General features: G+C 42.6%; 1 protein-coding gene across 12 annotated transcripts in view; it reads right to left on the bottom strand.

Moving 5' to 3' along the window:
• Positions 1-3,496: 3,496 nt before the first annotated feature.
• Positions 3,497-26,741, bottom strand: part of LOC311524906 (ankyrin repeat and KH domain-containing protein 1) — a gene marked incomplete at its 3' end in the record, with an annotated part of 207,119 nt that continues 183,874 nt past the window's right edge. For 3 of the 12 annotated variants that reach the window (XM_084636533.1, XM_084636540.1, XM_084636545.1), the window contains 11 exons: positions 26,081-26,537; positions 25,475-25,621; positions 21,967-22,077; positions 20,133-20,282; positions 18,191-19,806; positions 12,168-12,356; positions 9,773-10,024; positions 9,218-9,280; positions 7,446-7,621; positions 4,520-4,684; positions 3,497-3,996 (listed from right to left, as the gene is read on the bottom strand). In XM_084636533.1, the coding sequence (XP_084492659.1) occupies positions 3,937-3,996; positions 4,520-4,684; positions 7,446-7,621; positions 9,218-9,280; positions 9,773-10,024; positions 12,168-12,356; positions 18,191-19,806; positions 20,133-20,282; positions 21,967-22,077; positions 25,475-25,621; positions 26,081-26,537 (3,386 nt within the window). The remainder of the gene's footprint in view (positions 3,997-4,519; positions 4,685-7,445; positions 7,622-9,217; positions 9,281-9,772; positions 10,025-12,167; positions 12,357-18,190; positions 19,807-20,132; positions 20,283-21,966; positions 22,078-25,474; positions 25,622-26,080; positions 26,538-26,741) is intronic. The other 9 variants (XM_084636541.1, XM_084636534.1, XM_084636543.1 and 6 more) reach the window with 6 other exon arrangements.

Here is a 26,741-nt window from a genome sequence, read left to right as displayed (position 1 = left end):
GCCTCAGAGAGCCTTGGTATCAGGACAGGACATCACTGTTGCTGCTGGCAAACGCCTCTCCACAGGAATCAAGAAGCTAGGGATCGATTAAACTTAAGGAAATATTTCTACCTAGAGCCTGGACCCAGTGAGCCCCAGTAAAAAGCCATCCGCTCCGTGGGGCAGGGCTCTATCTTAGCTCAGCAAGCTACAGGGGAACCGGTTTGCCAGATTCTCCTCCACAAAACCGCTTTAAGCTCCTTCCAGGGGCAAATAAAGACCTCCAGACACAGTCAGTGGCAGATCAACGACGCAAGGCCTAGCGGTCCGCTTTGGGAGGAAGACCAATGATTCAGAAATTGAGAGTTCCCAGGGGAAGCAGGCAGTGGTAGAGGAATAAAAAGGTAGGGTCTCCTGGGGATAGCAAAGCTTTGACTCAAGTAGGTCCAGTTTAGGTTTAATCCATCCTGGCCCACACACAAATATGTCAAATTCATGTGTTGAAATCTTAAAAAATTGCAAGGGTGTCATTTCTCTTTGCAGTCTCGGTTTTGCAGGGCCCTGTACAAAGTGCCAGCATGCAGACCCTCAGGCAGCCTTATGCAATCCCCACAGCAGAGCAAGGGTGTGCCTGGGAAACTGGCAGCCAAGCAGGCTGGGATGAGCGTTTTTGAGTTTTGGCAGTTCAGAGTGCTTGTTCCTCCCTACTTGTGTGTTTTGTGGCAAAAGGCTAGGCACTTCTAGGGCTGCTGTTTTCCCATGGCCAAACAGCATTCTATTACTCCCAGTTCAGAAATAATTCTCAAGCTCCACTGAAGTGAAGTTTTGTCATTGACTTGAATGGAGAGCTGGTATTTCACCCTCAGAAGGCAGACATTTCTGACCCATCTTCCTCTTCCTGTGCTCTATGATCAGGGATGGATTTTCCACCTATGGGAATGACTGGTCTGTCTCCTTGGTCTGGGGGAGGAGGTCTTGGGCAAAGAAAAGTGGTAGGCCTCAGTTCCCAATCCCTGTACATTGTACCATGCTGCTCACAGGGGTGGTGCTATATTGAACATCAATATTACTACTGCACTTTTTTTTTGGGGGGGGTGGGTCCCCCCAAGAGCAATCAGATTTCAAAACACCTTGGGTCTTCTTATAGATTCCCCCACTATTAAACATTGTCCCACTGCCTTGAGTTTATATAAAAATAGCAAAGGGAGTTTAGCTATTAAACTTGTTCTATGTACCACCACATGTTCATGGGACACCAAGTTCTTGGTATCTTTTCCATTGTGGGCCTGATGCAGGCTTCAAGAGCATTAGAATGACCACAGACTGAGACACCATGAAAGATCTCTACTTCAGGGCAACTCCATGACCATCACATTTTATTGACTTCCACTGGGTACCAGCAGGACAGTGGGGTGGGAGGAGGTATTGTTTCATATTCTCTGTGTATATATAAAGCCTGCTGCAGTTTCCACGATATGCATCTGAGGAAGCGAGCTGTAGCTCACGAAAGCTTATGCTCTAATAAATTGGTTAGTCTCTAAGGTGCCACAAGTACTCCTTTTCTTTTAGTCAGAACATAATTTGCTTCCCAATGTTTTGTTGGAGATGTTAATAGTTACATTTGCTAAGAATTTGCAAAGTACAGGTAACTGTACAAATCTGAGTTTTGTTTCACATATTCCTCACTGAATAACTCCATAATCCTGGTTTTGTAGTTTGTCACACCTTTCCCCCCCCCCAAGTTTATGCAGCATCCAACTTCAAACTATAAGCTCTTCAGAGCAAAGCTTCTTTACTTGTTTCTGGGAAGCATCTAGAGTTTTTGGAAGCTCCAATATTCAGGAAGTATTAATACAACAATAAAAATTTTTATCCTGTGCAAAAAACTCTGGAACTCGATATATCATATTTTAATTGGGTTAATATGCTATTGTAAACAGAACATCTGCTCTGCTGTAAAGGGGGTAAATTGTTAGGGAAAGAAATAGCATCTACAATGAAATGTGTTCTCGTGTAGGGACATTTATGTTCCATTCTTAAATATTAGTGGAATACCTCAGTATGTTCAAAAGGTTATTGAGATTTGATCATCTACTAGTTCTTGGATACTATTTCTGCACTTTATGTTTTCAAAAACATTTAAAAAAAGTGACCAGGCAAAAATATGCCACCACATGGTTTGCAAGGAGTGAACTCTCGGCAAATCGTCACTGAATCTTTTCTTCCGGTTGCTGCTTCCTCAGGCTTTTCCAGGAAAAACTGTATTTCCGCATATAGGGAATTGGCAGGAGGGGTGGCAAGATGGGGGAAGTCTGTCTATATTCAGACTTTTGCCTTTGAGACTGTAAAAAAGTGGTCCATGACACTGGGTACCCATTTGTGTAGTGTAGTTACTGGCTTGAGAAGTGGATCAGATCTTCACATTATAATTAGTGTCTCATTACTGAGCAAGAGTAAAGTATGATTTTAAGGCAAAAGCGTCACATTTCCAACCTGGAATGATACTCAAAGGAGCTTGCAAAACCTGTTCTGATTCTCAGAAATGTGATGATAAACTCTGATCATGTTTAAAGGGACACAAATAATTTAACATCAAATATTGGCCGACGTTATGACTGATAGTGAAATATTCTCTGGTTTTCAGAAATCTACCTGTCACCAAGATATGTATTAGATCAGTGGTTTTCAACCTGTGGTCCATGGACCATTGGAGGTCCACAGATTATGTTTAAGGGGTCCATGAAAGGTTGTTGTTACCATAGTACAGTGGTTTTCAACCTGTGGTCTGCAAATGCCTGGGGGTCCACAGACTATGTTTAAGATGTTTAAAGAAGTCTGCACCTCCATTTGAAATTTTTTAGGGGTCTGCAAATGAAAACACGGTATTAGATGAAGAGACCCTTTGGTATGTAGGAGCTACCCAGGGTTGTGTGTTCTCCTGCTGTCGTCTTTGGCTATTAGGATGTCAAGTTAAAGCATATTCCCAGACCCAGAGCTGTACCTGATATAGCTGACACACCAGTAAAAAATCCAAACAATTAAAAACAGGATAGCCACACTGGCTTGCGTGTATTAGTTGGATAGCTGTGTTACTCTGTATCCACAAAAACAACGAGGAGTCTGGAGGCACCTTAAAGACTAACAAGTGTATTTGGCAATAAGCTTATGTGGGTAAAAACCCCACTCTTCAGATCAAGAAGTGGGTTTTTTACCCACATAAGCTTATGGCCAAATAAATTTGTTAGTCTTTAAGGTGCCACTGGACTCCTCATTTTTACTGGCTTGCATGATATTAAAAATGCAATGATATGAATGTTCACCAACCAGAAAAAGACAAAGCTAAGAGGAAGCAAAAGTATTTTCAAAGTTTTGAGAGGCTGTTACAAATGACAGTGATCCTCCCCCACCATCCTGCTTGAGTAGCTGACTGCGTCACTAAAGCAGTTCACCAAGTAACTGTAGCCATCCTGATAGCAAGATGTGGCCCTCCACCAAAATCCATACCACAACCTATAAATACTGTTCGTCTTTTTATTGAATATTCAGGTAAATATTTCACATTAATACAGGCTACATAAAGTGGAGCCACTATACGACATGAAATTTACTCAACTTTTTTCCTTTTAAGTATGTAAACAATTATACATGTATTTACCACCGTAAAAGGTTGAAATCATGTAATCATCTAGTTCTCTGCTGCATACAAGTAGCATTCAGTAGTGTTTAGCCAAAAGCACTAGGTTCATCTGATTTTAAGTTCAAAATGGCTAAACTAACTGGAGAACAGAATCAGTTGAATAGGTAAATCATTTGTTCTTACACAATGGGCAATCAAATTTTCATTGTTACAGCCCACAGAGAAAAAAATTGCTTAGTTAGGCACATTAAAAAAATCCCCAGGGTTCTTCCAAGGTCATAGGTTTCCCAACAAGGCTAAAAAGGATAGACCCTCTTAAATTAGTTGACGTATTTGAGATGCATATTTCCAATGTGAGGTGCCCAGGTGCCAGGCCAAATCTGCAGTGGGGAGAAAAAAATAATTAAGAAATATAGAATATTAAGAATATGCCCAAGTGCAAAATTCTATAATACAGTTCAAAACTCAGACTTATTGTGGCCCAATTTTTTAAACCTGGGTGTCTAAAGTTGGACTCCAACATAGGAGTGGTCAGATTTTCAGAGGGGATATAGCTGTCTTCAGTGATGACCAGGTTTTTTGCATGAGTAGTAACTGGAAACGTAGAACCAGTCAGTGTGTATTATTAGTTTATCTTGTTCATAGCAAAGTTCTGAGCACTGCTGAGAATCAGGCCACTTATTTAGGACCCTAACTTCAGGTACTCAGGTTTGAAAGTTTTGGCCTGTAAACTGATCTTTAAAGCCCAGTCTTGAAAAAAAATTATGTAAACAGGCTCTCAGAATTTAAATACATGACAGCTGTTAAAATCTTTTGTTTTTCTATTAAGCACAAAAATATCAATTGAGAAACATGATAGAAAGTATCATTTTAAACATATGAGAAAAATACGAACAAATTTACCTGCTGAGCATCAGTACATTCTGTTGAATTTTGGACAACCTTTATCATAGGATTCCAAGCTGGATCTGGAGTATGAAGTCCATTAAAGAGAGGCCCTCCTGGGCCGTCAGCTAGCTGAGGATGAGAAGGTATTAAAGCGCCTCCGTACATGGAAATCGGTAGACCCTAAAATAGCAGAAAGGACAATCACTGTACAGTGTAGTGGTTACAGACAATAACACCAGTACATCACATACAGAGTAGTATCTGTCATCTCAAAGAATCCCAGAGAGTTCTACAGAACTTATGGGCAGAGATCACTTCATTCATCATTGAAATTAGAAAGAGGGGCCACTGTGCATCAGCAGTGCTACAAAGCAGTGTCGTAAGGAGAGATGAGAATGCCATACCCAATTCTAGGAACAATTCAGAGTAAAGCAGAAAGCAACTGATTTTACTAGTGCTGGAATTTTGCAAGGCTCCCCATTCCAATGTACTGCAAAGTATGAATGAAAATGTGTTACCCAAAACGTTCAAACTTCATTCAAATCCTTATGCAACATTAAAGTTGCACTTACAATCATCTTGGCATTCTGTGAAAAAAATGGGAACGTGGTGCTCTAAGCATCAAGTTTGGAATGCTCAGACTCCTTGGAACAGAGGTTCAAATCCCAGCAGAACTAATTCAGCCCTTCATTTTCCTGAGATACCCATATTAAGTACCATCATAGTTTGAGAGTGGTTCTTTTAGATGAGTCTGCAAAGCCAGACATTGTGTCTGTTCTACATAGATTTCATGTCAAAATGTGCTTGGGAAGTGCTCTCCTCTCCCATCAATATACCACTTGTCATCCTAACCGAGCTGCAGGGACACTGTGTATAGTTTGAAAGCACAGTGGGATCCTTTAAGATGGAAGGTACTACACAATATTTTAATGGCCAACTGGAATAATGATCCTTGAGTTCATAAAAGGCGTAGTGGCTTTCTTTTTAGAGCCTTACTTCCTTGGCCTCCACCATCCGACACAGACAGTTTTCATAAACATCTCCCTACACAGGACAGAAGGGGATACAGAGCTCTTTCGATACCTCCCTCCCTCAAATGTTTGTCATCTCATTGCATATGATATGAAAAATCTTAGTCTTGGATTAAAATGACCATAACTCACGAAAAATAAAGACTGCAACAAAGTACCTTCTCTAAATGTAACTGTAGCAATATTCTGAGAAGACTCCAGACTACACACATGATCCTAGATATTCCTCAAATGCTTAAACTGAATTATGACAGGGCTGTATTCTGTTTTTGCCTTGTGCTAGTTTCTGATGTTAATGCCCTCTTTACATGCACAATTCAACATTCTCCTAACCTCCTGCCACATGTTATGAAGAAAATTACATGATATTCACATGCCTAATTTACATCTGTAACTTGTGCTAGAAGCATTAAATATTAACCAGCCTGAAGAGGCGACCTAGTTCCATGATAGGAAGATAGGTAGGAAGGAATCTAACACAGCAGGGGAGAATGGAAAAGTGGAGGGTGTCACCAAGCAAGTCCATGTATAGGCCTGGGGTATTAGCAACTAGAAATAATTTTTAGTTTCAGTTATAATGTGCCCTCAGTTTGACTAGTGTGTCTCATATGCCCAAAAGCATTTCTGGGGTGAAGGGGATGCTGTATGAATCCTCATATTTGCTAGAGCAGAGGTTCTCAAACTGTGGTCCATGGACCACCAGTGGTCCGCAAGCTCCATTCAGGTGGTCTGCAGATAGTTCCCTATAAGGTGCGCGCCTGGGCAGCTGCACATGAGAGAATGAAGGGCCACCCACCTGATTAGTGGAGCCATGCAGGCATGGCTCAGCTAATTAGGTGCCTGGACTCTGAAGAAGACACACATGTAAGGTGACGTGGTGACCTTAGGGGGAATAGGGGATAGGTGGGAGGAAGCATGTGGGAGGGGGCAGTGCGGTGAGAAGAGAGGGTGGTGGGGAATTTGGGACGTGCAGGGCTGCAGCAGCCCGAGAAAGAAGTGACTTTTCCCAGCTCCAGGGTTGCGGCTGCCAGGAGAGAGACGGCCCTCCTTCCAAGCCTCAGCTCTGTGGCTGCTGTGGCAGGGGAGACCCCCACCCCCTCCTTCCCAGCCCCAGCTCGGGGGCTGCCACGGCAGGGGAGAGAGAGGGCACACCTATTGCATTAGAAAGGTAAGATTACTGATATTAAAATATATGAGTTGTGTGCTTTTATTTGTAGAACAAAAAAACATTAATTATTAAGGTTTTTTAATATAGCGCTTTTATCCAAACTGCTTAACAATAGTTAGCATATGGTACAAATATTCGGAAAGACCATGAAGTGGTCCGCTGAGATCCTCAGCAATTTTCAAGTGGTCCACGAAAATGAAAGTTTGAGAACCACTGTGCTAGAGCAAGGGTGTCCAACCTATGGCCCACCAGAGCATTTCATAAAGCCTGCAGCCTGCTTTAACACAATATACTAACAGCCGATTCATCAGAATTTTGTCATCGTGTTTACATCATTTTAGTTTACACAAGTGTGTGAACAGACAATGCTGTACACAGAAACAACCTATCTAAATACATATGAAACAAGCTGAACTTAAAACAAAAAAATCAATACAGGTGACTTTACATCACATTAAAATATTAACAATCTGTTTGGTGCGCACTAGGTTGTGCTTAGGTTTATGTGGCCCTCCTGTATAATAAGGTTGGGCATTACTGCACCTGAGAACATTCAGAGTTAAACAAATCTGAATGGACCAATGGCCTTGGCAAAGTTGCCCCAACTTGTTCCAGAGAAAGGGCTTTAATGAAGTCTCTCTTGACAGATCACTTCTGGACATGCACTGTCAGACAAGTCATCTGCAGCCAGGCAAAACAACCCAGCTCCTTATAACAAATTCAGCTTTCAAATATAACTTACTTTAGAAAAATCCACAAAGCTATTTGGCATAGGTTGGTGGAAAATGTTTGAGGGAGCCACGATTCCAGAATCATCTCTCTCCATTGGTTGATGCTGGGAAAATGTGCCCGGGTCTGATAATTGTTGATGCATTGGATGATTCCCCATTATAGGCTGGGACCAACCTGACAAGCCTTCTGGAAAGGAAGAGATTAAAAGTAGATGGTTATAATCAAATTGAGAACACTCTGGAATAAATCAATCAGCTACACAAACCATCTCCACACATGTTAAGGATCTCAGAAATAAGCATAACAATGACGCAAAACAAACTGGGGCATTGCTCTGAACAAATCACTTTTCAGACCTCCCCAAAACTCACTTGTATTCTACCCTCAGACCCCAATGACCTGTTATTAACAAAATATGCACACGTGTCCTATCCTCAGCTTCATGGCTCTGCCTACATGGCCCTCTCACAAAGACAGGCTGCATAAAGTACTGCCCATGTGAAGCCCGGCTGCACGCAGACATTTTCTTTCCCTCCCATCACACACCAAGTTAGGCACATTAGCACATTCCATATCCATGGTAATGCAAGGTGGGAGGCTCCACAGAGTCATGCTTAGGACAAGAGCTGGTATGAGGTGAAAGGCAGAGAACTTTCTGAAGACTGAAGTGGAGAAGATGGTGAAATCTGGAGATGTGGGACTGGGCCTGATAAAAATTTTCTTTCATTCTCCTATATTCCTGCACCGAATACCAAACCAATATTTCAGCCCAACACTGAGCTAAGCTTTAATAGAACTGCGATCTATGAATATTGCCAATTTGTATGACAAGTTTATAAATTTAGTCTGAAAAACAGCCATGATGAGACCCCAAGGCTAATGGGATAATGTCAGACCAAATTAAAAAAAAACCCGAGCTTTACAAAATTTAAGACCATTAAAATTGTCATTTTATTTTGCTACATACACAATCTCTTAAAATTCCTAATGAAAACAATCTGCAGCTTAAACACTGCACTTTGTGATTATCAGTAAGAACTTGAAAATGGAACTACCAAAAACTGAATATAAACCTTCAGCTATTTAGAAGTCTTTTTTTTTTTTTTTTTTTTTTTTTTGAAAAATTGCTGTTGCCTGGAACAGAACTTATTTCATATTATTCAAGAAGAGTTATGGAGTAGAAAAGTGTAAAAATTAAGGATCAATAACAGCACTCAATCTGAATGCCCCAGTTTTTATTTGCTTGTCATAACTGTAACCTTATTTTTAAAAATAGTTTGAATGACAAGCTACTAATTAATGAAATGCAACCACAGCTTTCAGACCGAGTTTTAAATTTGGAGACCAAATTTTGAAGAAAAGGTAAAAAAACATTATTTGTTCTCATTCTGAAGTTACATTTCTGTTCAACAGATTTAACAGTATAGAAGATTTCAATCACTCTTTCAGAGATTATGTATTTACTGTGTACCTTTGCAGGATCTAAGCCAGGTGAAGAATTCTATATTATGAGAGAAAATTGCAATGGTTCTAGCAAAACAGATTTGGCCTGAAGAAAATCGGAGTCAGTCGTTACCCAATAAGGAACATTTTGACAAAGCCCACCCTATCTCTATCAAGAAATTCTTTAGAATCTTGGGGGTGGGTTACAGATTTCAGGATTAATCATGAAAAACTTGGTCTGTCAGCTATAACATCAGAGGTATTTATCTCTGAAAATCCTGCAGAGTAGCTGAGTAAATGAACAGAAAAGCAATTATGAAACAAAACCTAAAGAAATACCTCTGTTCTTCCGAGACTTGATCCCATCCCAGGTGGGATATTGAGGCTGTATTAACAGCCCATCTGTAAAGAAGAGTATGTTTCTGGATTTGTACCCACATAAAGTGTTGCAAATCAATCACTTCTTTTGCCCTAACCTTCCTTTCTAATTGTGGTCCTTATGGGTCAGTTCCTTAGCGAATGAAGAACTTAAAAGACTTCCCCAATATATTCCCTTAAAGGATCAGAATATGCACATTTCTGAACTCTTCTCTCTATCCCTGCCAGCTCTCTGTTTGTGACATCCCCTTGATATTCCTTTTAGTTTCTGCCTTTAAAGTAATCTTACATGCAGTTGATAAAGTATATTTTGTTCTCTGGTTTAGAAGGGAAGATTTTTTACATACAACTACCACGTATTACTTTATTATTTCAAATTTGATCCTCGAAAAGCACAAGTTTGGCATTTTGTTTTCCCCCTTGCTTCTGAGAACTAATGTAGTGATAGCCTAAAATCTGAGTTTCTTTTTTTTTAAAAAACAGAAAGCTTACTTATTATGTATGAGACTGACTTACCTGATACACTGTTAACTCCAAATGACCAGATACCACTATGTCCAACAGGAGCCGTAAAGTTAGTTCCTAAGGGGGTAGGAGTGACAGAACCTCCCTGTCGAATTCTAGCAAGCCTTTCCGTCCCAATAGGAGGTGGTACCTTTCGATCTTGATTTGTGCTACCTGCTTTTGGCTGGCCCAAGTTAGAAGGTGCAGAAGCAGCTGAAAGGGGTGAAGATGATCCTGATGAAACTGATGGAATAGGAGATTCACCTGGTGACAAAATATTTCTCTTGCTTTATTATACATGGAACACTAAAGTAATGTTAAATACCACAATTTCCCCTCTAAACTGCCAATCCGTATTCTGTAACAAAGATTATGAAAGGTGTAAAAGTTTATTGATTTATAATCCCTTGGAGCTAGTGAGAGAATTGGAGTTACTTATGGCAGAATAGTCATTGGACTGATTTCTGTTTGGCCCACCGGAAAGATCCTTCACCAGTGATTGTGCTTCTTAAATTAGTTGCATAAATGGTTACAAACACAGGATAGTCTGACATTTTCTAGATCTTCTTGTAAATATTTTAGATTTACTAGACAAGGACAAAAAACCGGAAGACTTTATGAAGAGATCTGCAAATCTTGGCCCAAATTTTCCAGGCACTCAACTGGCCTTGTTTTCAGAGGTGCTGAGCATCCCCAACTCCCTGTGGGATATAGACTCAGGGTGCGATTTTCCAAAAAAGCTCAAATGACTTAGAAGCATAAGTTCCATTGACTTTCAGTGGGACTTGTCACAGGTGTTTTTGAAAACCCCACCCTTAGTTTTGGCACCCAAGTTTATTTTGGCCTTTGTACTCAGAGTTGCCATTACTAAGATTCTGAATTGCAAAGACCCAAACTTCTCATGTGGCCACTCTCTCCCAGATTTGCTCCATAAAAGGAGAACCTCTCACTGTCATTTCAGACAATTTAAAAATGTCAGTGAATTTTAAGATAGACCTCTACCCTGATATAATGTGGTCCGCGGGAGCCAAAAAATCTTACCGCATTATATGTGAAACTGATTTATATCGAACTGGCTTTGGCTCCCCTGCTCCTTGTCCCCTAACCACCCCCTCCAACCCCCCCCCCAATCCCTAATCACCCCCAGGATGCCACCCCCACCCAACCCCCCTGCTCTCTGTCCCCTGCCTGCCCCCGACTCCTATCCACACCCCTGCCCCCAGACACTCACCAGCGGCAGCAGGAGGTGGAGCAACTTGGCCCCAGCCCGCTCCTCTCCGCCAGCTCCCAGCTGCGGCGCTCCGTTTCCCACTGCCGGTGAGTGCAGGGAGTTGGGGAAAGGATGCCCCCCCACACTCACCGGTGGCAGGAAGCGGAGTGCCGTGGGCTGGGGCCCAGCTGCTCTGCTTCCGCCACTGCTGGTGAGTGCGGGTGGATATCCCTTCCCCCAAGCAACATGGCTGGGGCCGGGATTAGGGAAGTAGAGCGGGCTGCTCCCAGCCCCTCGCTAATCCCCTGGGCCACCCTGGGCCTGCGGGGCCCCCAAAAGTGCCCCCACACAGTTCCTGCCTCCCAGACAGAGTGAGAGAGTGAGACAGTGAGAGAGTGAGAGAAAGAAGCTTGCTTTATGGCGTTGTATGTGAACCCGTGTTATATCGGGTCACATTATATCAGGGTAGAGGTGTATATAAAATATTAATTGTAGAAGTCTTATTTTAAAGGTTTTAAAAATGAAGCATAATCCAATCTGAGAAAGTCACGCCAATTTCATCTGATGCAGTTTTACACTATAAGAAAGCTCCCCGTGTTGTGAGGACACAAAAATTAAGCTTCTCTTCACTGAGTTTAAGGGTACATCTACACTGCAAAAACCAACAAAACCCCCCCCCAAAAAACAACCCCTGCAACCGTGAGCCTCAGAGCCTCTGTCAACTGAATTGGGCTGGTGGGGCTTGGGTTACAAGCCTAAAAATTGCAGCGTAGACGTTCTTGCTCAGGTTGGCACAAGAATGTCTAGCCCCACTCTCCCCTTGCTACTTTTCAGAGACTAGGTCCAGGCTGAGCCAGAATGTTACTTTCCGCCCCATGGTGCAAGCTGGAGTCAGTTCACCTGGGCTCTGAAACTTGCTGCCACATGTCTTTTTTTTGCAGTGTAGACATACCCCTAAGCCTCCTGAAGCTGCGTCAAGACAGGTAATACTAATGGAATCTATGGCATTTCACATAAGAGATCCATAAAACTTTTTGTGATACCATTTCACACATTTCCAATCTTTACTGAGGCTAAAAGCAATTACTGATAATAGTTTCTAAATCCACTGGTTGCTTTCCCCTCAAAGTCACAAATCAACTGGTAGCTAAAGACAATAATTAAAACACTAAAAATGTATAGATAATTAAGACAGACCCATGAAGTTCCTACATGAATTTGTAGCGCTCGTCCAAGGATGTGGTGAAAAATGCTGTCTGTTAAAGCTGGGAGTCCCAACAGGTGCTGGCCCTTGAAGATAAACCCGTTGTATGTTTGCTGAAAAACCGGTCAGAGGAGCTGAAGAGGCAGCTGAAGAGCCGTTGGATGGATCTAGAGAGGGTAAGCCTGAAATAAATGTAAAACTTATGAAATATACCTATTTGGAAAAATACTTCATGGCACCATGAAGATTCACTGCTCCAAATACAATTTAAACTTAGTTGTCCAGTCACCCTTTTCATGGGTATTTACATGTGTAACGAGTTTTTGCAGGAAGTGGAATGAAGAGGCTGAAGGGCTGCTATATTTTAATCAGCCTGAAACTTCTGAAGTGCACAAGTTCAGCACCATCAGTTTCAGATAGGCTAACATGATAAAAGATGCCACCTTTATTAATACATTACCCTTGCAATAGTAGAGGAAAGAAGAAACATCTAATATCAATAAGGGCTGCTGCAGGCAACACACTAAGCAGCATGTGAACTGGTTTAGGTCACCAACCTCCCACTTATGTATTTTGCCTGATTACTGCATCATACTGTGGAGGAATAGTAACATGCTTAAATTCGTGTCAACTTATGCCATTTCAAATGTGTTTCTCTGGATGATTAGACAAGTTTGCATAATGAGGATCAGTAGCATGAGACTGTGTCCTAATGCTACATGAAAACTATGCTCAAAGTCCAGTTTCTCAAGGCTCCAAGATACTTCTGAGAGATTCTGTTTACCAACTACAAGGGTTAACTTAACCTGGATCATTGCTACTCCAGATCTTACGGAAGACCCTCAAAATCAGATTCCACTGTGAGGGCGTCTGCTGTGTGTGGTTTCAAGGCATTGTGATGGTGTTACAGCTCAAGGTATGCCAGCTTACTGTAATGCATTTTAATCTAGTACACACAAACTGGGTCCTCTAAAATGTAGAGGAAGCACAACAAGTGATTGAAATGGATTCCTTCTGGTTTTGTCTGGAGCCTTCTAAAAGGAGCATGCAAGTCTGTCCCCAATTCTGTAGACTGCTTGGACTAGCAGACATGAAAAGCGAAGGCAGGACAAAAAGACAGTTGTCCTGAATGGACCCACAGCCATAAACCATATCAGGGAATCACAAGTATCTGGAAAGAAAGTGAGCAAATTGGGAATCTCTGCTTTCAATCTTAATTTTCGGTATCAGTGGACGGGGAGAAAAGTACTCAAATTCTGCTTACGACATGAACGTTCTCGTCAAAACTCCTACTTTAAGACTCAAGCAAGTGAGGAACTTAACTGGGCTTTCTGCTCCAACCCAACTTACAAAAGTGAACTCCAAGAGACAGTTTGTGGAAATCCAAGTATTCTTAACTGTTCCCCAAATGGACAAAAGAACTTTAGTGAAGAAGAAACTTGGAGAACAAACCATTGCGGAGTTTTACAGGTGCAATGTCATATCTAGCAGCCATTTTGATAGATCTCACCTTACTGGTACAACACATAAAGATACTGTATACTGGCCCACCAGCAAGGACTGCCAGACTGCCTAAAGCCCAGGGATGTTGCACTCCACAGCACAGTAGTGCAAGTCAGTAACAAATGGGACTTTTTGACTTCACAGAACTATGAGAAACCTGTAATTCAACTATATATCATCAGCTAAACAAGCTCCAATTTCGATAGACAGAAGAACACTCTTTCCTGTGAGTCTAACCTGTCACTTCAGCCTGAGGTAAGCACCCAAGTAGTACATCCCACTTCATCTCAGGATAGATAAAAATGGATTTAAAACTGGATTTTTAAATTAAACACAGGTTTGTTATTAAAAATAAGCCTATTTAAAATTTGAAATTATGACAACCTATGCTAAGGCCTAAATTTACTCTAATCTACTAAAATAATTTAAATTAAATAAAAAAAGTTAAGCAGTATCTATTTACTGCCAAAATTTTAAAGAAAGTCAAACCACTGAACTGGTGAGCACCACTAGAATAAGAGTTCGCTGAAGTGCTAAACCAGCTTCTGTTGGCACTTGCCTCTTCCACAGGTACGGAGAAAATATTGTCTTCACTTCAGTTCAATGATTAGTTCACTCAAAGTTAAAAAACCAATAGAAGATTGAAAAAAAAGAGTAGGAAAGCTTGTTTTCCAGTCTATGAATAAAAAGGAGGTGTAAGGATAAAATCCTTTTAAAATCCTGAAGGACATAATGCAAGAAACAATCAGTTCAATTAACTGAAGATACTTCCTTTGTTTAATAAATCTGTTATATTTAAAACTAAAACATGTGTTGATAAAACTTTTGATAAAATGAGTTATTTTTCCATTTAGTTGAATTTGAGTTCCCAACCAAACAGAACTTAACACAAATCACAAATTAAAAAAAAAACCTAGTAAAGAAATGGATTATTCACCATTTTCTAATATAATAAAGATTAAGAATCTGAATAAATGCAAATTAAGCTATATAACTGTTTAAATAAACATATACAGATGTGTATCCTGGTTTGCAAAAAGCATTTAGTGTAAAGGCTATATTTAGTTGCAACTGAAAATGTCTTAGGGCTCGCCTTCACGTACTTTAATGAAGACACTACTACGCCAATGGGAGAGCTTCTCCTGTCAGCATAGTTAATCCATCTCCTTGAGAGGTGGTAGCTGTGCAACACAGCGCTGTCGACATGGGTGGTTAGGCTGGCATAATTACGTTGCTCAGGGGTGTGCATTTTTCACACCCTGGAGCAACGCAGTTATACTGATATAGATCTGTAGCGTAGACCTGGCCTTAATGGTTATCACCAACGAGAATTAACCTTTCTTTAGGAAAATAAAAAAATACAAATGCAAAACACGATTAAAATTGATTGATTTAAATCAAGATTTCCTGTTTGCTAATTTAATCACGATGTAAATCAATCCACCCTGCTTTATCCCATCTAAAGGGCTGACTTCAAAGTCTGACTAATGAACAGAAAGGGACAAGGAGGGTGACATTTATGGAAGTAAATGAAACTGATTGTGCTAGTTGCTCTCCTATACACACACATCTGTAAGGGGATGATGCTGGAGCAGGCCAAAGACCACTGAAACTTTCTAGATCCCAAGACCTGGACAACCTGAATAGATCTGAAAAACTATTGTTCTTGTTACTCACCATCAACTTAAATCCTTTTCCCTAAGAAGAGACAAGTGAACACAATCTGAAGAGCTTCAGATTCCAGGCAGGGTGGCAGATCATGTAATTGACTAAAGACCAGACAAACTTTTACTTTTGCCTTCTGGTTCTGTGGTTAGAGGATGTAACAGACCTCTACATATGAGAATGCCAACTATAGGACTGGGGAGAAGAGGTGGCACAACTTTGTTTTTTTAAAGCATATAATCAATTTGTAAGTGCCCCAGCCAAATTCCAATTTGAATAATCTTCAGTCTGTCAAAATCCCCTTGTTTCAATTCAAAAAATATTCCTCACTTTTCTTCCAAGAGACACTTGTGTAAGGTGTGTTGGAGCATAATTCTTACCATTTCTAACCCAGTGGTTTATGTAGAGCCTAAAGCACCCTAATATACTTGGAGTAAAATGTGTGAGGGATTTAAAGTGCTGTAGCCATGTTAGTCCCAGAATGAGACAACGACAAAGTGGGTGAGGTACTATGCTTTATTAGACCAACTTCAGTTGGTGAAAGAGACCAATTCTGTGTAAACTCAAAAGAAAGCTGGTCTCTTTCACCAACTGAAGTTGGTCCAATAGAACATCTTGCCTCATGCACCGTGTGTCTCTCTCAGAGATTTTAAGTTATTTTACAGTTCTATCTTGTAGCATTTTGTATGAAAAATGGGTAACTTTTAGAATTTTAATAGTTACCCGCTGTGAAGGAGTTTCATTTTCCTTTACAAGCATAATTGCCTTCAGAGCCATTCTATGTACATAATCCTTGGGATTTGAGTGATTTGACAGACTGTCTATTTACCACATCTTCCTGGACAATGGGTGAATGTCAAATTTGGCTATCCATGAGAAAAAGAGGAGCTGCTAAAAAGGCAGAGTTTCTGGAGTCCACTGGAGCAGGACTTGACAATTCTACTACAGTAATTCCTCACTTAAAGTCGTCCCGGTTAACATTGTTTCGTTGTTACATTGCTGATCAATTAGGGAACATGCTCGTTTAAAGTTGTGCAATGCCGCCTGTTTTGTCCACTGCTTGCAGGAAGAGCAGCCCGTTGCAGCTGGCTGGTGGGGCCTTGGAACCAGCGTGGACCAGCAGCCCCCCTATCAGCTTCCCTAAGTTCCCTGTGCAGCCACCGCCCAGCAGGCTATCAATTGCCTGCAGTTCGGCTGTCCCTGCCATGAGCTGCTCCCGCCATCTGCCTTAGAGCTGCTCCCCGAGCCTCCTGCTTGCGGGGTGGGGGAGGAGAGGAGGGCTGTCAGGTTGTCCCCCTCCCCCTTGCTCCTGCACCCCACTTACCTCATCTCCATAGAGCAGGGGGACTCAGGGAGCTTCCTGGCAGCTGTGGTCTCAGCTTGCTGATTAACTTAACAAGGCAGTGTACTTAAGAGTGGGTCAGAGTACTTAAAAGGGAAATGTGCATCTCTCACACCCCCGTGTGTGTCTCTGTCTGCCATGCTGTCTCCCCTCCCTCCATTCCTACTGCTTTGTAGAGTGTGAGGCTACATTAACAATGAGTTAATCCCCTGAGGGCTCAGACAATTGCTAGTTCATCATTTAGCACTAAGGCATTCCCTGGGAAATATCCCACCCTCTGACTTCACCACCTCAACCAAGCTTCACAATCGTCATTGCTGTGTACAGTATTAAATAGTTTAAAACTCATACTCTGTGTGTGTGTGTCTGGCAAAAAAAATTTCCCTGGAACCTAATTCCTCCCATATTTACATTAATTCTTATGGGGAAATTGGATTCGCTTAACATCGTTTAGCTTAAAGTCACATTTTTCAGGAACATAACTACAACGTTAAGTGAAGAGTTACTGTATTAGAGGATTGGATGAATGAGGTGAGACTATTCCAGCTCTCTCAGTTCTAGATGAATTTGGTTCTATTTTTTGTACTGGGAGCATAGAGATCATAGGCAGTCTAACTGCTTGTGCTCTTCAGAATTCAGCTACCTAGTTTAAATTTAAAATATTTTAAAAACTCTTTGACACACCCTGGCAAACATTTTCTGACTTTTGATGTTAGGCCCGGTTTCAGAAGTGCGGAGCACCCATAGCCCCATTTGAACTCAATGGGAACGTATCACTTCTGAAACTCTGTTCACTTATTTAGGTGCCTAACTTCAGTATCCAAGTTTTGAAATTTTGACCCAAAGTTTTAAAAGGGTTTGTGGGATGGTGTTGGGTGAAAGACTTGAAGCAAATTAACTTAGGAAAGCTTGGAAGTGAGGCGCTCTAGGCACCTGTCTTCAAAATACAGTCTAATCTTCTGAAATATGAACAAATCTGAAGAGAGCAATGAGGTAAGGGTAACATCCTTTGTGTGTCCACTAGGTAAATGTCAGGGAAAAGACAGCAGGACTGTCAAGCGTTCAGTCCCTTACTAAGTCCCATATGCTGAGAATGTTAAGTGACCAAGTTCGAAACACCAAGAGGACAGGGATCCACCAAGATCCCCATCTCCTACTATCCTTGGCCTACCACCATGACAATCCATCCTTCCTCCAGATGGAATCAATATTAGACACCTGTGAGTGGAGTTTCGACAAGTGCCACAAGGCTCTTATTTCCTTAAAGGGCCAATGGTGGTTGCTTCCGCAGCATTACCAGTACCTGACAGGTGAGAGGTGGGAAAAAGAACTGGATGTGTATAATTTTAAATAGTTTTTGGAAATTAAACTTGGCAAGTTAAGCTCTCAGGTTGGAGTTCTATGCATACTACATTGTAAAGTATTGCTGGAGCAATTTGAGAATAGGGTCAAAGACTAATGGCAGGATTGTCTCTTTATGCCAGTGTAGAAACTTTGTGGACTTACCTACAGGGCTGGTAGAAACTCTCTGGGAAGGTGGCCTGAATCCAGGAGCCTTGGAGTTATCAGGATGCACATTTTCTATGTGTCCAAGCACAGAGTTACTCAGAAAAGTAGACTGAACAGTAAAAGATGGGTCTGCTGCTGCTCGTGTGGAGAGTGGACAGTCTCCCCATCCTTGGTTGGCTGGCACCTGGTTGTTATCAAAAAGACTGCTAAAGTGATTGAAAAGCGTTGCTGGCCCAAACGTAGGCGGCAATGATTTGTTTGCTGGGTTAATGTGCATCTGAGAACCGTTCATAACATTCATGGCTGATGAAAGCTGCACTGCAGCAGGTGGACCTTGAGATGGCGTTAAAGGAACTGGATTTGTAACAAAAATAGACTGATGATCTTGATGTAAGTTTGCATTTGGTACCACTGAATAGAAAGAACCTCTAGGCTGCATTCTGTGAGAAACTCGAGGTGCTGGTACAGCTAACTGAGGTAAATTACTGTTGTCCTGATTATCTGCAGCAATTGATCTGGGTGAAGCTAAGCTTAATGGAGTGGGTTCTGAGCTAGATGAAAAAGGCATCGACACAGAAGAACTTATATCTGACATGCTGGTTGGCAGTATCTCATCTTGGACGTTATTTAGAGGTGCAGGGCTGCTAGACGGGCGAGTTTCTAGGACTCCTGGATTGCTGCAAGTGGATATATTGCAACTACTTGCAACCGAAGATGGTGCACACGTGTTTCCAGTAGGTTGGTCTGGTGTTGACACCTTCTCTTTGGGTGCTGAGATAGCTGAGAAAGAGTCCGTTTTAAGTGCAGAATGCTGTGTTTGTGGAACATTAGAGGGCAGAAATGCTGTGGGAACTTGCCCGTTGTTTACAGGTGCAGAGGAAGCAGAAGGCAGAGCGCTACAGGTGCTTGTCACAGTTGAGATTGCTGTTGCCACCACACTTGTTTTTGGAACACAGGTGAACAACTGCTTTCTGACTGATGAGGGAGTCCGACTACTTGTTGCACACAGCGGTTGGGTGGAAGCAACTACAGAAGAGACAGTAATAGGACAATTAGCAGTAGCTAATCCAGTAGACTCTGTCTGTAAAATATTCCCATTCTGGTTACCTACACGACTTGAACTATTATGCTTTGGAGAGCTGTTTGTGCTGCTAGGGTTAACTGGTCTCACTGGGAATGGTCCCCAAGTGTTCGGCGAAGGTGAAAAAGTTCCTCCAAACTGCGCCATAGGTAAGCGAGGGTGCCGAATCTGTTGCATAGTTTGAGCAGCCAGCAAGGCAAAATGAGGGTGGGAATAAGCTAAGGGCAGAGACACTGGAAAAGAAGAACGCACATTTGCTGGAACATTCTTGTTTAATTTGTTAGTGGGCTGGAAAGTAGAAAGTGTCGATGACTGCGACGTGATAAGAGGTGGTGCGCCGAGCGGGAAGGAGTTTTTGTTGGAAACAGCTGCGGTACTGACTCCAGATGAAAAGTTTGCATGAATTGATTTGGTGTTTGGAGCAGGTGTTCTTATATGAGTTTTAGGAATTAAGTCTTCCAGTTCCTTGGCAGGATCTTGAATAAGGGCACTGATGAGTTGCACTGCATACCTCGTTGATTCAGTACCGCCCCTGAAATTAAAAAAAAAAAGTATTAATCTTCTCTCTGGAATGGAATTCTCACTTTGTTGCACCACTTCTTGAACTAAACAATTTATTTTTCCTATATTAGTACAGTACTTGAATGGAACAGTCAAGAAGTTTTATTTCTTGATATTTGCTTATTTTATGGTTTAACTTTGTGTATCAGATTTTCAGCATGTCCTGCTGTCAGCAATTTATGCACTATACACTAGTGCCAAAGAACCAATATGTCGTACCTTAAAGATAAGCAGACTTCGTAAGAAAAGAACTTGTACCAAGTCAATTTACAATTATTTTGTTTCCATGTACCGTACCTTATTGTGATCATTCTCTCTCCATTCTTATCTTTTTGTTTGTCCACATCAATATGAGCACCAGTGACATCTTGAATTGCTGTGATGTTGCACCCACCTCTTCCCATTATTCTAGATACGACAGAAGCTGGGACAGATAATTTCTTAGACCTATATCACAAAGATTGCAAATTTGTTAAATCATTTTAGAGAAATTTAAAAAGTGCCAAAATCTGTTTTGTTTGGCAACTGAACATCCCAATATTTTTACATTTTAGGTCAGTAAGTGGTTTTCTGCTGGTATTGAATTCACTCTTCGGGGCCTCTCTAAAACTTCCCCACTGACATTACTTGTTATCCTGAGCACTTCTGAAGTTTCTTCAGAACACTTATTCAGCCAAGTATATCACATCATATAGATGCACATTATACAATATACATGCTGTTTTGGACATATAGTTCTTCCTCTTTTGTCCTAAGCTGTACATTTTAAAAATGTAAATGATATGAAATCCTAAGTGACTCTCCTACTTCACATTTTAATTAGTATCAAGCATCTTTGGATCACAGGGATTAGCCACTGGATACAAATTGCTTCTACTGGTATATGGCAATACGGAAACTTTTTTAACATATTCACACTGATAATCTTTGAAATACCACCTGCTTGAGCAAGACTTTAAAGTCTGGGTCTTGATCCAACATCCTGGGAGAATTAATGTCTCCTAGACCTCAAGTGAGAAACCACAAATGCGCTGGAAGATTGCCAGTGACCCTACGCAATGATTTATAGCAAGCAGGCCAACTGTGCAATTCAAGGGTCCAAAGGGATGCTGGAAGCCACTATGAAGACAGCACAGATTTTCAGAAGTACATTTATTTTTAGGCCATGACACTGCAACCCAAACATTCAATGGACTTATTAAATGAACTGCTAGGATTTTCAAATTCATATGGAATTGGTGGATCAGTGCAGGCATATGGTAATGGGAAGCCTTAGAACACCAGCTATGCTTGCATTCCAGACCCCAGCCAAGGTCCCTTTAGGCCACCCTTGCTCCCAGACTTCAAAGACTGGACCTCTCAAACCCATACATGACTTTCAAGCTTAACAGTGGCATATTGCAATTTGTGAACTGTACAGTTAGAGGGAATTCCAAGGGGTTTCAGGAAACACTGATGAAGGTTCAAGAATCTGAACAGACTATAGACTGTACATCTCTATGTTATTGCCAGCTTCACCTACATTTTAAGTTTAGTCATATTTAATATTTTAGATTATACTAGCAGCAAGAAATTAGGCAGGAAATGTTAAACATGTGTAATGTAAAATGGATAGTTTTTACACTGACCAGCTGAAAATATTAACATTCTAATATGTCTCGTCTTTTAAGTTACTGGTCTCCTGCCATCCACAAAATTCACACTATCATCCCAATCTCCCCAAACAATGCTCTTAGAATACACACTATGCCCTCACCCCCAGCATTTCTCATGTTCCAATCCCCTCCCCTTTGGATCTGCATTAGTATAAAGACTTCTCTCTATTGGAGTTCCCAATCTCCCCCTCTCCATGACGAAGCTCCCTTCCTCATGTAGCTTCCAAGAGCTTTCCATATGATTCACAAGGACCCTAGTTGCATTCCAGTCTCCCTTACCCTCCTCAATCCACTCCCCGAAGTAAACCCCTATTCACCCACTCAGACACCCTCCTCACCACCAAGGAATTCATTCCTCAGACAAGCTCTAAATAGCACCCAGAACCAGACTCCTCACCCACCCTCTAATGCCTCCCTCCCTCCCCACCCACCAAGCTCATTGTTTTTTAGTTTGAAAAAAATGCCCAAAACAGTACCTTTTTGCTCCTGAACAGCAGCGCCCTCCTCTCTGCAGCTGAAATTGCTCAACTGGTGTTGGCTGCAGAGTGTTGCTAGTGGCAGGATCTTTCAAAACTCTGCCTACTTGCCTGTCAAGGATAGAAGAAATCTTTTCATTGGTTATTTCTTTGATAGACATCCCTTCTACCCAATTGGGTGCTTTGAGGGAGTGGGAGTTAGGATAGTTCTTGGTCTTGGAATTCATAGATTCATAAATATTAAGGTCAGAAGGGACCATTATGATCATCTAGTCTGACCTCCTGCACAATGCAGGCCACAGAATCTCACCCACACGCTCCTGCGATAAACCTCTCACCATGTCTGAGCTACTGAAGTCCTCAAATCATGGTTTAAAAAGACTTCAAGAAGCAGAGAATCCCCCAGCAAGTGACCCGTGCCCCATGCTACAGAGGAAGGCAAAAAACCTCCAAGGCCTCTTCCAATCTGCCCTGGAGGAAAATTCCTTCTCGACCCCAAATATGGCGATCAGCCGAACCCTGAGCATATGAGCAAGATTCACCAGCCAGATTGTGGGATAGGCTTTAGGAAGTAATAAACATGTGCAACACCTAGTTACTTTGAAAAGGACACGTGGGTTGTTAAAAGGCTCTTAGACGATATGTGTGCTCTGCTACCCAGGGCAGGGCACAGCAAATTCTGGCCCAGGGTAGACATTTTGTGAGCACATTCCTTCCTTAACAAATCTTGAGTTCTTAGGGTTATCAAAATCCACCATTTTAGAAAGAAATTTCTAGAACCACAGCAACTCTGAAAGAAACATCATAACAAACTCAGTAAAAGTAAAGCAAATGACTAAACTAGGAGACTTAAGAGACCTGTCTGGAGAGGTGTAGCAGCTTCAGGATCAATAGTGGGGTCTGTGCAGTGATGAGCTACCAAAATCTTAACAACTGGTTCCCTATAAAAAGTTCTGATTCAAGGGATGAGCCAAGAGGTGGAGGGGGTGGGGGTGTAGTGGCAGGGAACAGATTGCACAGAGGCAAAAGGGGCTCGTTGCAGGGAGGGAGTGGCACAAGGGAGAAGTGGGCAGGAGGGGGTTGTTGCAAGGGGCTGGCAGGCGGGGGTGTGTATGTGCCAGGGAGTTGTTGCAGGGGGCTGAAGGTGGCAGGGAGGAGTTTGCACAAGGGAGGAGTGGGCAGGTGGGTGGGTGGGGTCCCGAGGTTGATGCAGGGGTGAAGGTGACTGTGGCTGGCAAGGGGGGGTTGCCGGGTGGAGGTTGCCCAGAGGCAAAAGTGGCAGGACAAGGTGGGTTGTTTGGGCAGGGGGTGCACAGGGGAGAAGGTAGCTGGTCGGTGCCACTGGCTGGGAGAGGGGTGCCTGGGTTGCTCCCACATACACCATTCCCCAGGCCAGGGACTGGCCCTGCCCACCCGCCGGTGCTCTGCAGGCCCGTGCAGCTCCCTGTGGCCCGGGTAGGCACCTTGCAGGCAGAGTAGACACCCAGCTTCTCCGCCTGAAGAGCAGAGCGCAGCTGTGCCTTCTTCCCTGCACCACGGCTGAGCTGGGCACCCCGCTGCCCCCGGGGCTCTCAACGGCGACGCAGGCAGCCAGTCCCCACACACTGCGGGCTGAGCTGGGCTCCCCGCTACCCCGGGGCTCATAGCAGTAGCTGCTGCTGAGAGCCCCAGGGGCAACCCGACTTGGCCCGCAGCACAGGCAAGGCGGCACAGCTGCTAGCGCTAGACCCTCCCCTTCCCTGCTCAGCCACCGGCTGCTCCCCCGGTGGGAGGGACTGGCCGCGCCACTGTCAGCCCCTCTGGAGCTGGGAGGCAAGGAGCAGCAGCAGCCTTGTGCTCCACTGTTTCAAAAAAATTTGTGGGGCACCGCTTTTTAGCGCCCCCAACCAGTTGGTGCCCTAGGCGGCCGCCTAGTCTGCCTAGTGGTTACACCAGTCCTGCCCAACAGACCCCACCCCGGAACTCCCACACCCTACCCAATCCCCCACCACCCCGTTCCCTGACCGCCCCCCCCAGAACCTCCGCCCCCTCCAACTGCTCCCTGCCCCTTATCCAACCCTTCCTCCCAGCTCCAGCCTGGCCCCCTTACCATGCTGCTCAGGGAAGCGTGACGGATGCTGTGCGGCCCGCTGGAGCTCGCAGCCCTACCCCTCACCATGCTGCTCAAAGCGGCAGGAGCTGCAGAGTTGCCCAGGAGCGGTCCAGAGCACTGGCAGCGAAGTATACTGAGGCTCTGCGAGAGGGGGGAGGCGTCGGGGGAGCCTCCCTGGCCGGGAGCTCAGGGAGTCGTAACAATTTTTACCAACCAGTTCTAAAACTGGTTCAAAATTTAACAACTGGTTTGCGCGAACCGGCTCCAGCTCACCACTGGGTCTGTGTGCAGCCCTGGTAAAGGCAGCTATCTGCCTTTTTACAGTGTCATGCCTTCACAACTCACCAAGTTTGGGGGTGGGGGGGAGAGGGAAAAATCTATGACTATCATACACATCTCATAAAAGGGAACAATATTTATGAACATACACAATCACCAAAGTATGGGAAAATCGCACATTTTAATTGGTGTGAACTGATGAGGTTGGAACTTATCTTAGATTTTAATTGCATAGATTTTTCATTTGCTAAAAAAAAGACAGCTTCCCCATAACTCAAACTTCAAGTCCTCTCTAAAACAGTGTTCCATGTACACAAGCTAAAAGATGCTCTAAAAAGGACATTTAGTCAAAATCCTGCATTTCAGAATGTGAGACGCTAAGTCAGGGCTAAATGCAAAAATTTAGGATTTATGTTTTCATGCTTATCTCACTTCAACAAAGCGAGTAAAAAAAAGGTAGAAAATTTAAACAATTTCCAGCTACATATAGACAGAACGAATGACTAAAATACGGCCACAAGCCACCCAATGTAACAAAATTATGTACATTTTCAAGGAAGAGGAAGGAGCTGCCATTTCAGAAGCTGAAGCTCTTGAACTATATAACCATGCTCCTAAGTCTATTTTAGGATCATGAATGAGTTGGAGCAGAATCAGCAGCCAGAATGTGGGTCAACATAATAAGCACCATGTCTCAGTCCGTTGTCCACCTCCCTGTGGATCTTCATTGACACCTACCAATCTTTGAGGGATCCCATGTGAAACTGAAGTGTGTCAGAGCTTTTGCTGCTGTATTCCTTTTTTACCAATGGAGCGTTGGCTTATTCCTCACCACTTAAAGAAGAGCTAGAATAAACTCCCCCTCCCTGCAGGTGTTTCCTTCTGATTAGAGTCAGGCCCTGGGAAGAATCCCACTCCTACTGTAAAATACTGATCCCATGTTTGGCTTTTTGAATTGTAATTACCACCCATAATGATTGTCATTTGTTTGCAAAGCACTGCAAGCACAAAGGAAGAAGGGCTTCTATAAATCATTACAGTCACGCTAACTCTGCTGAATGTTCTGTGTAAGTACACAGTTTATAAATCAAAAAAAGTCTACACATAATTTGAAAACACAGAATTAAAACCCATTACCTTCTAACCACTTCTTTCCAGCCTTCTTCTCTTTTCTGACCTCTTTTTGGACTAGTAAGGTTCAGCTTTATGTTTGGAGAGGTCAGAGGCAGGGACACAGATTTATAACTTGCTGATAATGAATTGGGATTAGCGTCACCTTCAAGTCTGGGAACAGATATGTATTGATTACAGACTATAAAATAAAAGTAGTTAAAGTAGTTGCAGAGCATAAATTTTAAGAGGTTAGACAAAACTATCAATTAAAACAGTTCTCAATTTTTTTTTTCATTCTCAATGCCCCTATTTAGACCACAGCTTCTGCAATATGAACACCGTCAATGCCAATTAGTGTATTTTGTGTGGTTAACATGTTCACAGGAACTGGACTGAACCTCCAACTTATTTTACACAGGCTACTGAGGAGCCATTGGATTGTTTTGACTTTCAGTCATGTCCAACTGGTCCAGAATCAAAACTAAACAAAGCAGAATTCTTGGATCCCAGCACCACAAGGTGAGGAGATTGACCACATTCTGTAAAATCTAAGCAGCAGTAAACAGATTCACAATGGGACAGACCAAGCAGCAGTCATGAGAGGGCAGGGTAGAGTAACTGAAGACTCACCTTGTTTGTATTTTTGAAGCTGAGGTGCTTGTCTTTTCTTCCTGAGAAGGGAGCAGTAATGAGGCATATCCCCTATCACCAGAAGGGTTTGTATCCATAGTGAAGTTCAACTCCTGGCTTTTACCTCCACTGCTACTCTCGCTATTGCAATCTGTGCTATCCAGGTTATCAGAATCACTATTCCCACCTGCACCACCACCTCTTGGCTCTCCGTTTATTTTATTTTTATCTGCTTTTTGCTGTGCTAGAGATATATGCTGATCTGGCAAAATTATCTGCACATTTTGAGGAGTGTCCTTCGTTTTGTTCTTTTTATTTTTTCTATTTGTGCTAGGGGTTGTTACCACATTGGCTCTCTTTTTCCCGAAGACATTTGTGAAAGTAGCTGATGTTGCAGAGATTCCAATTGTGGTTGTAGTGGTTGCGCTCGGAGGCTCTATAGGAACTTCTTGCTCCACTGGGGAAAAAAAAGTCAACATACAGCATAAAACATTTAATATAAAAAAAGTCTTACTTGTTAAGAAAATTACAACTAAAGTTACATTTGTGTTAGCTGTCACTAGAGTAAGGAATTCAGCCATTCTAGTGATTTAAAAATCCTAGATTTGATGTGTGGTTGAGGGGATACGATGGTAACAACAGAACTAGTTTCACTGGGAAC

This window comes from Lepidochelys olivacea, assembly GCF_965140295.1.
Source record: "Lepidochelys olivacea isolate rLepOli2 genome assembly, chromosome: 8".
Lineage (NCBI taxonomy): Eukaryota > Metazoa > Chordata > Testudines > Cheloniidae > Lepidochelys > Lepidochelys olivacea.
Note: the sequence above shows the minus strand (reverse complement) of the source record. Positions and strands in the feature narration are given on the sequence as shown.